Consider the following 14,582-nt stretch of genomic DNA (forward strand, 5'->3'; position numbering starts at 1 on the left):
TAGATGGCTGTATCTGCACTGTTTTCCTTTTGTTTTGAACAACCGTTTTTTTCTTTTTTTAAATGATGGCACCACCTACTGACCTCTAAACAACATGACACTGCTTCATGAAGCTTCAACACCGCATTACTATGCTTTATTTCTTTAGCTGCGTAGGATGTGATGATCCTGCCATCTAGTGGCCAGATGTTTAATTGCGAGACAAAATGCAGTGAAGATTTGTAGTGATCATCTGATGCAGTTTCATGAAGCAGTGTCATTATTTTCAGAGTCCACTAGATGGCGGTCTCTGCACCATTTCCCTTTGTTTTGAACAACTGTTCTAATGAAATGTCACATCATTTTTAAACTGATGGCACCACCTACTGACCTCTAAACAACATGACACTGCTTCATGAAGCTTCATCAGCCCATCACTAAATATTTGTATGTTAATGGTAAAGAAATGAAAAAAAAAAGTTTTGAGATAAGAACCATAAAAACTATGAAATATAAGTTGAAAAACAAAAGTTGATTTTTTGGGGGGGGAATTAAAAATAAATGTATGCAGTGTTGTTGAATATAGAAACGGTATCGTTAAAGAACCCAGTGATATACGTTAGTGATGGTCTGATGAAGCTTCATGAAGCAGTGTCATTATTTTCAGAGTCCACTAGATGGCGGTCTCTGCACTATTTTTCTTTGTTTTGAACAACCGTTCTCATGAAACATTTTTAAACAAATGGCGCCACCTACTGACCTCTAAACATGACACTGCTTCATGAAGCTTAAACACTGCATTACTATGCTTTATTACTTTAGCTGCGTAGTATGTGATGATTCCTGCCATCTAGTGGCCGGATATTTAATTGCGAGACAAAATGCCGTGAAGTTTTGTAGTGACGGTTTGATGGAGCTTCATGACGCAGTGTCATTATCTTCGGAGTCCACTAGATGGCGGTGTCTGTAGTGTTTTCCTTTGTTTTTAACAACCGTTCTAATGAAACATCACATCATTTTTAAACTGATGGCGCCACCTACTGACCTCTAAACAACATGACACTGTTTCATGAAGCTTCATCAGCCCATCACTAAATATTTGTATGTTAATGGGAAAGAAATGGGGAAAAAAAACCGTTTTGCGATAAGAACCATAAAACTATGAAATATAAGGTGAAAGACAAAAGTTGAATTTTTGGGGGAATTAAAAATAAATGTATGCAGTGTTGTTGAAAATAGAAACCGTATCGTTAAAAAACCCAGTGATATACGTTAGTGATGGTCTGATGAAGCTTCATGAAGCAGTGTCATTATTTTCAGAGTCCACTAGATGGCGGTCTCTGCACTGTTTTCCTTTGTTTTGAACAACTGTTCTGATGAAACATCACATCATTTTTAAACTGATGGCGCCACCTACTGACCTCTAAACAACACGACACTGCTTCATGAAGCTTCAACATCCATTTGTATGTTAATTCTAAAGAAATGAAAAATAAAATTTTGCGATATGAACTCTGAAAGTACTATGAACTACTATGTACTATAAGTTGAAAGACAAAAGTTTAATTTAGGGGGGGAATTAAAAATAAATGTATGTAGTGTTGTTGAACATAGAAACAATATATATATTTTTTAAACCCAGTGATGTACGTTAGTGATGGTCTGATGAAGCTTCATGAAGCAGTGTCATTATTTTCAGAGTCCACTAGATGGCGGTCTCTGTACTATTTTCCTTTGCATTGAACAACTGTTCTAATGAAATTTGATGGCGCCACCTACTGACCTCTAAACAACATGACACTGCTTCATGAAGCTTCATCACTAGTACCCGTGCATCTATAGTTACTCACACCTCTGACACGAGTTGTTTAAAAGTAACACAACGTTTGTGTATCAGGTTCAGGACAGAAGCACGAGACGGTCGTCATTGAAACGTTTAATGAGCTGAAGTCTCATCTCTATGTGACTAACACACTTAAAACAGCACGTAGTACAAAATGGTCGTTTAATGCAGAATTTAATAGAAACTATACAGAGGAAAACACGAAGGAGCCGACTGTGCAAACCTGTCGAGGGTCGTGTGCTTCTTTTTTTCTCAAGTGCAAAAAAAATACAAGTCAGTAGTGGCTGAGTTCTCCAGGAGGAGGCGGGAGGCGGTAGCAGTCCTCCCCCGTGCAGCCGCCGGCGCTGCTCTGACTCCCCCACTCGTAGCTGTCGGCCACCAGGCTGCGGAGGGAAAACACATCAGTGTCCGAGCGACGTTTACATGGACGTGTCGTCACCTGGCCTGGATGTTCTGAGGCATGACGCTCCACGCCAGGTCGTCGTCGCTGTCGTACCGTCGAGGGTTGTCGAAGAAGTACGCCCGCGAGGAGAAGACGTGACCCGGCAGACCCGAGCCGGTCTGGGACACGAAAAAAATATCTTTAAGTTCATTTGACTTCAAAAAGTTACAATTATTGGATGATAAAATTATGGATAAAGACATTTTAATACGACAAATATTCGCCAAATTTATATTTAAACAGAAAGAAAAAAAAATCAGTAAAGTTAAACTACGTTTTAGACATTGCAAATTAAAAAATAAATATTCAAACCACTGTTTCAATTAGGATTATGAATAAATTAAATCTGGATATTGGAGTAAATTTAATACAGAAATGTACATTAAACTTAAATTTTGTTGCACTATATAATATATATTATTGCTAAAAGCACATTTTCTCCTGTTTAAATTGATTATTTTCCTCTTCTTTTTTTTTTAAATAAAAATGCCTGCTATTATCTTTCATATTTTTATAAAACAAATACAAAATAACGAATGTATTGATCCTTAAAGATGAAATTTATTACTATGTGTGTGTATTTAAAAAAGGCAAATACCAATGAAATTTTAAAAAAAAGTATTGGATGCAGCTTTTTAACATTATTACCAAATTGTATTTCTTTAGTATTTACATATTATATAAATGTTTGATATTTATACACAAACATATAAATAAATAAAGTTGGATAACGTGAAAAAAAGGGCTAAATATCAATAATTAATAAAAGATATAAGAACAATATCAAAAGGTATGTTTCTATTCTTATTGTAAGTTTATTTATAAATATTGTGTGTTCTAAATTGACGATTTTATTTTGACTTAATACATTTTTTTAAATTTATTAAATGTTATTATTAATTATTTGTTATTAATTTCACATTTTATTCAAAAATAAAGTCAGGGTTGATTTAACAAGTCGTTTGTCTTCACAGATAATATATTAGATTTGGATCCATCAAGCGGTTCCGAGGGAAAAGTCAGGTCCGACTCACCCGGTCTAAGACGGGCTGTCGGACCCTGAAGAAGAAGACCACCAGCGAGGTGGGCAGCAGCTCCCACACGAACAGGATCACCCCGAACACCACGTAGCCAGTGTCCCCCAGAGTGGACTGTAGATCCGCCTGAAAAACAATCACACGTTAAAAAACCATAGACGCGGCAGCAGCGCCCCCTGGCGGCTCCCCCCCTCACCTGGTCAGACACGTTGTACCAGTCGTAGTCGAAGGAGTTGATGCTCTTGTTGGACAGACCCAGGACCACCAGGTTGTAGCAGGCCCTGGACGCGTACAGCAGGATGACGATGGCGCCCACCACGGTCACCTGACACACCGACGTCCCCTGAACACAGAGGGTTCAACTTTTAATATTAGTTTGTTTTTGGTTCAGGAGTCAGAAGGAAACGAAAGAAGCTCCTTCAGAAAAAAACAAACACAAAAAGAGGAAGCGAAACAAACACATGTTTTTTGTCATCAGGTCTTTTCACCTCAAATGAACCCTTAAAGAAATGTATTTATATAATTTATTATAGGTATTAAAAATTACTATTTTATATAAGTATTAATAATATAATTAAGTAGTATTTTCAGTCTAATACGAATAATGATATGAATAAATGAATATACACTAGTTATTGTTGTTGTCATAGTTATGTTTATGTACTTTAATGGTTTGAAATTCACCTTAAAACAAAAGTCATAATAATCAAAAGAAAGTTCAAATAAACATCTAGTTGTTTTTCAATTATAATACTGATTATGATATAAATAACATTACATAAAAAAGGAAATACAACAATAATAATGTATCTTTTTTTAGTTGTATGGTCATGACCATCAGAGTGTAAAATCCATATTTTAAAATTAAAAATAAATGTGGAAAAATATAGTTGTAATATATACAGAATATATACAGTATATATATATATATATTTTTTTTTTAATTAAATACTTTTTAATAACTGTGCGTCACCTTTTTATTCCTATTATTGAAATACTTTTTGCACCTTTAAAAACAAACAGACATTGATTTAAAAAAAAAAAGAAAAACCTATTAAATAATGTAAAAGACAGTGTGTAAATATGGCTTATATAATAATAAATAAGCAGTAAGAAAGTACTGAATATGAATACAGTATATGATATATCCTTTTTTTTTTAATGATCATTAATTTTTGTTAAAATAATTGTATTAATTTAAAGATTCAAATAACACATTTTTCTTTGCAAGTAATAGGTACCAAAATAAAAATTCATCTCGTAAACTGAGTAAAAATGAAAAATAACTTCCTGTTTATTTGGTAGAAACGACGCGTCGTAATAATTATAGAAGAAGTTTCCCAGAACTCTCGTGTCAGCTTTCATTTTAGGAAGTGAGACATTAATTTCTTCCCGGAATCATCATCAACCGCTCGATTCCCTGGAATCGAACCGACGGCTCTGACCTTTGACTCCAGGTAGATGTTGGCGAGCGACATCTTGGCCATCTTGTAGAGACACAGCGACAGCGAGACGGCGCAGACCACGAAGAGCGTGTCGTTGATGGCCACCCGGACCAGAACCACCGTGTGGGTCTCGGCCGACGACATCCGGACCAGCAGGGCGCACACCAGGTTGACCACGAGGAAGAGCAGGCTGATGAAGAGGAAGAGCAGGTAGAGCGGCAGCCTGCAGGGGGCAGCATAGGGCACAGTGGTCAGATTGTGACGTGATGAAAAGTATTTGATTGATTGATTGATTGATACACCTTCCCAAGATAGAGGAGATTTCTATTGTTTCATCAGTTCACAAGAAAATGATTAAACATACATATATTTAGAAATATAGTTCATGTATTTAAGATAATAACAAAGACAATAACAAATAAAAATAACAAACAACTATAAAATAATAATACTTTTAGATAAATCAATTATTAAATATATCAACATCAGTACGACTATAAACACGACTACATTTTTTAAATTTAAAAGTACTGATTGGTTTTAAGACACTAATTAAAACGTTTGTTTTTTATTTTATTTTAAAATGTAGTTGAAATAAAGTTTATATAATATTGATTATTGATTAAAAAACAGTACATTTTGATTAAAAATAAAAAATGTAAATTCAAATTAACTTCTTGGATATTTAAAAAATAATAATGTCCTTTAATTCTTATAAAAAAAATTTTTTCGGACACCCTATGGTTGACAGAAAAATATAATATGTAATATCTCAAATTTTATTAAATGCAATAATTAACAAAAGTCTTTAAAACAAAGAAAAAAAATAAAAAAAATAAATATATAATTAAATGGATTATTTAGATATGTATTAAATAATATAATATGATTTATCTGAATTGATTCATCAATAGCTGAAGAGTCTGGAGGTCTCACCTGTATCTCAACAGTTCAGGTGCATATTTGGACTTGGCCTTGAAAATAACCTGCGTGGAGAAAAAAAAAAACAGTCGACGTCACTTTCATTTCACATTCCGCACGACAGATTCGCCCTAAAGCGAGCGCTCCGAAAAAAAAAAAAGAACAACTACCGTCGAGCTCACGACTCCAATCAACGTCAGGATTAAGCTAAAAATACCGATCAGGAAATGATTATTTCATCGCTGGATTATGTAACGGCTCGTCGAGGATGATTCACGGCTCGAGGAGGACGAGCAGCAGACATGATGAGAAGATTAGAATCAAAATGGCTTTTGGTGAGCGGCACCAAAATATAGCATCAGTGACACCAGTCCTGTTGCAGCAGAAAACCAAACTATGATGGCTCAGGTGAGACCATTGCCATCTACAGATGGTTCCATCAGACCAGGACCTTCAAAGCTCAATCAGCATCCGAGGGAGACTCAAAGAGAACATCTCCTCGACTTTTAGAGATTATCGAAGGGTTCCTGGCTTCCAGGTGGAGACCCATGACATGCTAGCAAGGGTTGAAGAGTCAATCGATTGGATTCATATCTAAAAACTATGTAGTTAAAGCGGGCCCGAGTCGCATCCCTGTGGAACCCCTGATTTAACGCCTCCGAAAACCTGCTGCAAAAACGTTGACGCTCGAGAAAATCTCAAGTTGACCCAGTCAAGACCTCTAGGAGGCACTGTGCTCGTTTCTATCTTGCTAAACATCAAGAGAAGAAGACTGTTTAACGCTTTTTACAATAGTATGGAATGGAAAGAGAAACAGTTTTTTGTTTTTTTTCTTTTTTAACATATAAAAATTCAGGAAATAAAAAACTTCAAATAACAAAACAAAAATATATTGTGCATTGGCAAGTATCTGGCGATATGATACGTATCACGATACAGGGGACAACGATGGTTATATTGTGATATATTGCTAGTACTGTAGTAACATGGATATATTTGTAGTATTGTCCAAATACTTGACTCTGGTGTCGCTGAATTTACAGACCACATGACTCTTGTCGTAACTACCTTCATTTGTTTTGAAACTAAAATATCACCAAAATAACTGTATCCTCTCGTCCTGAGTCATCACCAGACTCACATGGGAATTCATTGCACTAGAATTTAGACTTTCTTTTAGTGTCATTGCACAGAAAACACAGCAGTGAAACTGGCAATGAATTTTTGTTGCTTGGCGACCGTTAAAAAACACAGCTAAAACCAATAGACTAAAACTAATAAAAACTAATCATATAATAGACTCAGGGACTCATTCACCCCTCATGCTATTACATTGTTTAATTCTGAGTTTGGGGGCCGGAGTGAGAAGATGATTCTATTCTATTTTAATCTTTGTTTCCTTTTTCTTTGTTATTTTTCTATGATCTATGTTCTTTATCTTTAGATTTAAGAATCTACCGTCTTTGTTGCCAGAAAAACAATTCCCCCGACATGATTGCGACATGTCAGCGTATCTACAAAGGTACACGAGAAAGCACAGACCTCCACCAAGCAGCTCATCACCTACTTACATTTCAGACACACCCCGCCTTATTAAGTACCGCGAAAATGTAATTCACTTTTACTTTGTCAATCAATATCTCTTGAACATGCATTTACACGTCTGTAAGTAAGTTAATATTTATACAGCGCTTTTCCAGACCAGGGTCACAAAGCGCTTAAACAATCAAAACAATACTCAAAATTCCTGTTGTGTTCTCAGTTTTATCTTGACCTTTAAAGTATATACTTTATTGAATATTGTTTTGATTGTTTAAGCGCTTTGTGACCCTGGTCTGGAAAAGCGCTGTATAAATAAAAATGACTTACTTACAATAAAATATATACTTAAAAAGGTCAAGATTATTTAAAAAGTCATTCTACAAACAGACTAACCTCCTTGGCAGAGGTAAGTAAGTAAGTAAGTCATTTTTATTTGTATAGCGCTTTTCCAGACCAGGGTCACAAAGCGCTTAAACAATCAAAACAATATTAGAATCCCTTATTTTTTTTAGAATCCCTTATTAGTCCCGCGAGGGGAAATTCGGTAGTGCTTTTGACAGCCATTCACACATACTGATGGGAGTAAGTATATATTTTAAAGATCAAGATAAAACTGATAACATAACAGGAGTTCCAGAAAATCAAAGAAAAGCCTGAACAAATAGAAACGTCTTAAGATGTTTCTTAAAGGATACAAATTACTTACTTACTTACAATAAAATATATACTTAAAAGGTCAAGATTATTTATATAGTCGTTCTGCAAATTAGACTAACCTCCTTGGCAGAGGTAATAAAATATACACACTTATGGAAAAGCACTATAGGCGCTATATAAATAGAGATTATTATTATTATTATATAAATAAAAATTACTTACTTACTTACAATAAAATATATATTTAAAAAGTCGTTCTGCAAACGGACTAACCTCCTTGGCAGAGGTAATGAAATATATACACTTATGGAAAAGTGCTATATAAATACAAATTACTCACTTACTTACTTACTTACTTACAATAAAATATATACTTAAAAGGTCAACATTATTTAAAAAGTCATTCTGCAAATTAGACTAACCTCCTTGGCAGAGGTAATAAAATATACACACTATATATATACAAAACGCTATATAAATACAAATTACTTACTTACTGTATATTCTAAATATACTTCAAAAATTTAAAATAATAAAGCGATAAATGAAAGTGTACAGAAGGTCTCGGGACTAAACCCAGACCTGGAAGAAGTTCTAAAAAAAAAAGCCAGCACAGGTGATCCGTGTCAAAAAAAATCATACGTCGGGATCCGCCGGGAGGTGGCGCTGTCCTTTAGGAACTATCAAGCGACGTTACATAACCTTCTCGAGAGAGAGACTCACCTGGGCCAGGTACAGGTTCATGAGGCTGAGCGTGAAGAACTGCAGGCACACGGGGAAGCAGTAGAGGAGCCAGAAGGGAAAGGGCCCCAGAGTGTTGGCCGCCACGAAGCTCCTGAAGTAGAAGGAGAAGAGCACGGTGCGCAGGGCGGACCACAGCAGGCACAGGAACAGGAACACCGTCTGGTAGCTCAGCCGTTTGTGTCGGTACCGCAGCACCAGCCACAGCTGCACGTACACGAACACGAACAGCAGCGAGTAGAAGGCGGTGTAGACCACCGTCAGTCCCAGCGTGACGTAGGGGGGCACGGCCGGGCTGAGGGTCGGCAGAGGAAGGGGTCGCTGGTCCCGCATCACCACCGCAGGGGCCTCCATGGGAGCTTAGAGGGGCGCAAGTCAAGAGGAGAGACTCATGGTTCTTGTGGGGGGTGATGAGGAGCAGGATGAGGAGCAGGATGAGGAGCAGGATGAGGAGCCGGTGCTTCAGAGGAGCAGCAGCAGCAGCAGCGGGAGGAAGCTGCGCAGGAGGGGGGCGGGGGGGGGGGGGAGGACCGGCCTCCAAAACCACGTGACGCGACGTAGCAGGTGACGCACGACGCAGGACCTTTCACCCGCTGAGGAGGAGGAGGAGGCGACTTCCCACCGCTGCAGGCAGTGACGACATCTCAGCCAATCTGTCAAACAGTCCTGTAAGAAATGAAATATATTTTTTAAAAAGCATCTAGAAAATACTACTACAGGGGCCATCAAGCGGAAATAAAAGGAGCCAAAAGTATAAAATCAAGCTAAATACGCCTTAAAGTATTATTTTATTGTATTTTATTGAAACATTTAAGTAATAATAATAATAGCAATTTATTTATATATTTTTAAGCATTTACTTATATTATTTATAAGGAGACATAAATGGTCATAAAATGTACTTACTTACTTACAAAGGCAGAGTATAGAAAGTAAAACAAAAACTCTATAGGTATATTTAGGGCGATGAATAGGTAGGTAGAACTTTATTGATCCCTCAGGAGGTCTTAATTAGACACAGCAATACAGCAATTATTCATAAAAATAAAAATAAGAACAAGAACAAAGAGAAAGAACAAGATGATACAATCTAAGTCTAAAGATAAAGAACATAGATCAAAGAAAAATAACAATAATAATAATAATAGAAAAGCAAATTGTTTGTAATTTCTTTTTTAGACATTCACGTCATTTACATATCATTTTTAAGGGGAAATAAATACTCATAAAATGTACTTACTTACCTACAAAGGCAGAGTATAAAAAGTAAATCAAAAACCCTATAGGCATATTTAAGGCGAATAATAAATAATATGTACAATCCAAAATAATTAATAGACTTAAATAAGTGTTAGTTCGACTACATGTATTCTCACAAAGGCCACATAAACACATGTTCGGTCTAGAACAACCAATAATAAAAGTTCTTATTAAATGAGACAGTGATACCTCGAAAACTGTTTTCCCGTTTCATTTATATTTTTTCTTTCTTATGAATATTTTTCTAAATACGATATTTTTTAAAGAGCAGATATATTTGTCTCTAGTGCTCCTTAATGAACAATATCCATTTTAACATAATAGATTTTTTTTTAAAATACATGATAATATAAATACAAAATGACAGTATTGTCAGTAAAAAAAATGATTAGAATTTGTACACACTATTTAAATATTATCAACAACCTTTAAATACACCCAAAAATAAATGCCAATATTTATATGTATAGGAACAAGGTGAGTCTCAAAGTATAAACTATTGTGAAATGCAAAACAAACATACAAAAAATGTATTCATTATTATTAGATTTGTATAATTGCAACCCATCGTTAATATTTTTCTTTATGTTACCATTTTTCATGCATCATGCCATTTTTACATTAGTTTTAATAACAATGTTATCTATATAAATATATATATACATACCAAAAATCTATTGTATGCTACATGTTAAATTATTTAACATGTGCTTGAAATATTTGCTCGCAGATTAACTTTTATTATAAGCAACAACCTCAATATTTAATCTATAATCCGCATGACATCAACTCCTGAATGTCTACAAGTTTTCTTTAGTTCAAGAGGTTTGTTCAAACATCACAAGCCGCTCCTGTTTTGTCTCACAACACCGGGTCATGAGAGAGTTTATAAGTGGGGGTCACTGCAGTTGACCTCTGACTGCTGTGAAGCATCCATCATGTCCAGCTCTGAGCCTGCACAGGACCCATGAACCCCTCCTACCTGTGTCATGTCATTCTAAGTCTAACCCAGCAGTTGAAAACAACTTGAATCAGGATTTAACCATAAACCAAGAAAGTTGAATCTCTGTTGAATTATATTTGCTTATTTTCGCTGCTATTTCATGCTATAATTTATGAGCGTGACCTCTGACCTTCCTTCCTGGTAACATGAACCCATAAACATCTGGAAACATGTGTGAAACAGACGTCGTTCAACACACGTCAGCAACGTATGAAAGTAATCTGGATAATCCTGGCCCAAGAAATTATTTGTGATTTGTGAGTAAACGCTTTAATTTCTTTTTTATTTCTTCCTTGTTCTCATAGCTGTCATACCTAGAAGTTGCCAAAAGGGGGCGCCCTTACCCTGTGTTCTAAATGGTAACGCACGCATGAACGATAAGAATGAATCTAAAAATAACTTCGACCAGACAAAAGAAAAAGCAATGATGCCAGAAACATTACAACAGAAAGCTGCTCATGTGATCTTAATGCCATTACACGTTTAAAACGTCCACTGTGTACATTGATTGTTGTGACCTGAGGGCCACACTTGGCCTTTTAATGTATTTAAGTGACCCTTATGAGTCGAGTCAAGCAAAACGGGTCATTTATAAATGTCGATTACTGTTAACTAACAATTATTTATGAAGAACTGATGATCATTCAAATGATAACTAGGTTTTTAGTTTAATCGAAACACATATTAACATGTCGGTCTTTGATTATTTCATCATTTGTATGTATATACAAAGAAATTACACATAAAAATATATACTTAGCTATTTTATAACGTTCATGCCTAATTATATATTATTATTTTTATTTACTAACCTCAATTTTCTACTCTCCTTTTTTGTATTTTCCCATCAATTTATATTTTCATTTTATGGAAGACTAACATGATACAGAAAACAACACTTAAAACTGTCAGAAACTACTCGTGTACAAAGAATCAAATCAACTGAACTGAAAACAACACACACAGGAAACGGATAACGATCCAAAAATAATAATAATGAAAGTAACAGACTCTCTGATATAAATGAGTCCCTGAGTCTATTAGTGTTGCTTTTGGGGAATGCTCCTCCCATGATGCAACACTAATACCAGAGACCTGGGTAACATTTTACACACTTTGCACTTTTTTCCTTAGTGTTTCATCATGGGAGGAGTATTCCCCAAATGCAACACTAATAGACTCAGGGACTCATTCATTCCTCGTGTTATTAGCCTTTATACCTGAGAGTTTGGGGGCACGAGCAGAGTGAAGGGTTGATGTTTTTCTATGTTTGTATCTTTAGGTCTTTGATCTATTTACTCTATATTTGCACTTTGTTCTTGCTTTTATGAAACTTGTTACACACTGGTGTGCTATTGGATGTTGATTGAAGAGCAGGTGAGTGGTAACAATATGAAACACTGACCCTTCGATGACGCTGCAGGTTCATGTAACGGCATCAAAGCGAGCGATGGATGACCGACTCGTCTCCCGGCGGCGTGGAAGCGCCTCATTAGTCCGGCCGGAGCTCTCGTCTGGTACGACTCGCCTCCTGATGATTCCTCTGTGATCTTGTCCTTTACATAACGTCTCAGTCCAAGCGGCCATCGAGGGCAGTGTGGACGGTCACTGGTCCGTGCCGTGATGCTCTCATGGACCTCTGGCCCGTGTCCATATTTCCTAATACAGACCAGCGCTGTGTTTTCCCCCCTCGGCGGGACCTCCCGCACACTGAGCTCTTTATTAGATTCATCTTCCCAACAAGAGGCGGCTGATCTCTGTGTGATGGCAACAAGGGCACAATGACCAGGGAGATGGAGTTTGACTTGAGATGTGATTTTTTTTTATTGAGTGCTCGTGTGTTTAACCAGCGTCTGATTGTATTTATCTCTTGGTCAGGCTCCTCCTTACATCAGTGATCTGATCCAGCCTTACACCCCAGCTCGGGCTCTGAGGTCTGTGGATCAGAATCTACTGATGGTTCCTGAACACGGTTCAGGACCAGAGGAGAGAAATCCTTCCAGACTGTTGCTCCTTAGCTTTGGAAGGATCTTCCTCTCTTTGCGATTAATGGATCTACTGACTCCTTCAAGAAACATCTTAAGACATTTTTATTGGTTCAGGCTTTTTACTAGATTTTCTGGAACTCCAGTCCAAGTCTTATCTTGACCTTAAAAGTATTTATTTTATTGAGTATTGTTTTGATTGTTTAAGCGCTTTGTGACCCTGGTCTGGAAAAGCGCTCTATAAATACAAATTACTTACTTACTTACTAACCTTCTTCAAAACAAACCACTTTTATTCAAACTCATTGTTACTCTAAGATCTACTTTTTTGCTTTTAAATCCATCTATAATTTGTGCCTTATGTTTTTAACATGTGATTTAGCATCAATTACTTTAGGAGGAAATCAGCGTGCCCAAGGGAATAGACAAAATGACATTTTGATTGTTTTCTGTCGCCTAAAAAGCGATTTTATTAACAGGTTAGTCTCTTGTGGGGGTAACGGGGGGACTGAAGCCTATCCCAGATTCTACGGGGCGAGAGACGGGGGACACCCTGGATAGGATGTCAGTCCGTCGCAAGGCACACATAAAGACAGACAACCATTCACACACACTCTCATACCTATGGACAATTTCCCCAAGTTCCCAATCAACCTCTGTATGTTTTCGGACTGTGGGAGGAAACTGGAGTGCCCGGAGTAAACCCACAGAACATACACAAACTCCTCACAGAAAGGTCACAACCCGACCTGGAAGTAAACCGGCAACCTTCTTGCTGTGAGGCGGTCGCACAGTAAGCTCTGAAACACAAGGTATATGTATTTTTTTTCCTGCAATTTCTCACATAAATGTCAGCGTATTTCGATTTGCGTCAATAATTTGTCCGTTTTGGGAAAAATAAGGTTAAAAACTTTGCAAAAGCATTGGAATAGATTCAAGATCCTAAATCATAAATAAAAAAAATCCTTTTTCATCTAAGAAATTACCCTTTTTTCTAAACATAAGTATGAAAAGTTATATAAATTAAAATTGGCACTATCCGAAAACTGTCAATATTTAAGATGCAAATGATGATGGTGGTTACATTTTATTTTAACATGCATTATTTAATGCACAACACTTTAATAAAAAGTTTGAAAACCCATTATCTATTTTCACAAACTTGTGAAATCAACTGAACACAAAAATGTGCTAATGATTTTGTCTATAAAATACCTGTGGCTCGGGGGCCACATACCACCCTTTTTACGATAGTTATGCGGCCAGCATGAGGGCATGTAGAAAATGTTACTGACAGCTTTCAATTTTATTTTGTATTTTCTTTAGTATAGTAAGTCTAAATATAACTTTCTTTGCTCGTTCACACTATTTCCATTTTTTTCTTTAGACCTTTTGTGAATAATTCTTGCCCCTTAAAATAATTTCAGAGAATATTGACATCATATAAATGAATTTTATAAATAACGTTTTAAGACCTTTTTTTATTTGTTCAGGCTTTTCCTTGATTTTCTGGAACTCCTGTTGTGTTATCAGTTTTATCTTGACCTTTAAAGTATATACTTTATTGAATATTGTTTTGATTGTTTAAGCGCTTTGTGACCAGGGCCGGGTCTAGGCAGGGGCAAGGGGGCCTGGCCCCCTCAAATAAATGTTGTGCCCCCTCAAACTTACATGTAAGTAAGTAAGTAACAGCACAATGCCCCCTCAAGATTTGTGGCTGCCCCCTC

General features: G+C 36.5%; 1 protein-coding gene across 1 annotated transcript; it reads right to left on the minus strand.

Moving 5' to 3' along the window:
• Positions 1–1,902: 1,902 nt before the first annotated feature.
• On the minus strand, positions 1,903–9,097 carry gpr137ba (G protein-coupled receptor 137Ba). Its single transcript, XM_087803065.1, has 7 exons — positions 8,590–9,097; positions 5,683–5,732; positions 4,747–4,969; positions 3,498–3,644; positions 3,299–3,427; positions 2,262–2,383; positions 1,903–2,205 (listed from the first exon to the last, which is right to left on the minus strand). Exons 1-7 carry the CDS (start codon positions 8,959–8,961, stop codon positions 2,097–2,099), a joined length of 1,152 nt encoding a protein of 383 aa, XP_087659191.1. The 5' UTR covers positions 8,962–9,097; the 3' UTR covers positions 1,903–2,096.
• Positions 9,098–14,582: the final 5,485 nt, after the last annotated feature.

Source organism: Callionymus lyra, chromosome 11 (genome assembly GCF_982586985.1).
Source record: "Callionymus lyra chromosome 11, fCalLyr1.hap1.1, whole genome shotgun sequence".
NCBI lineage: Eukaryota > Metazoa > Chordata > Actinopteri > Syngnathiformes > Callionymidae > Callionymus > Callionymus lyra.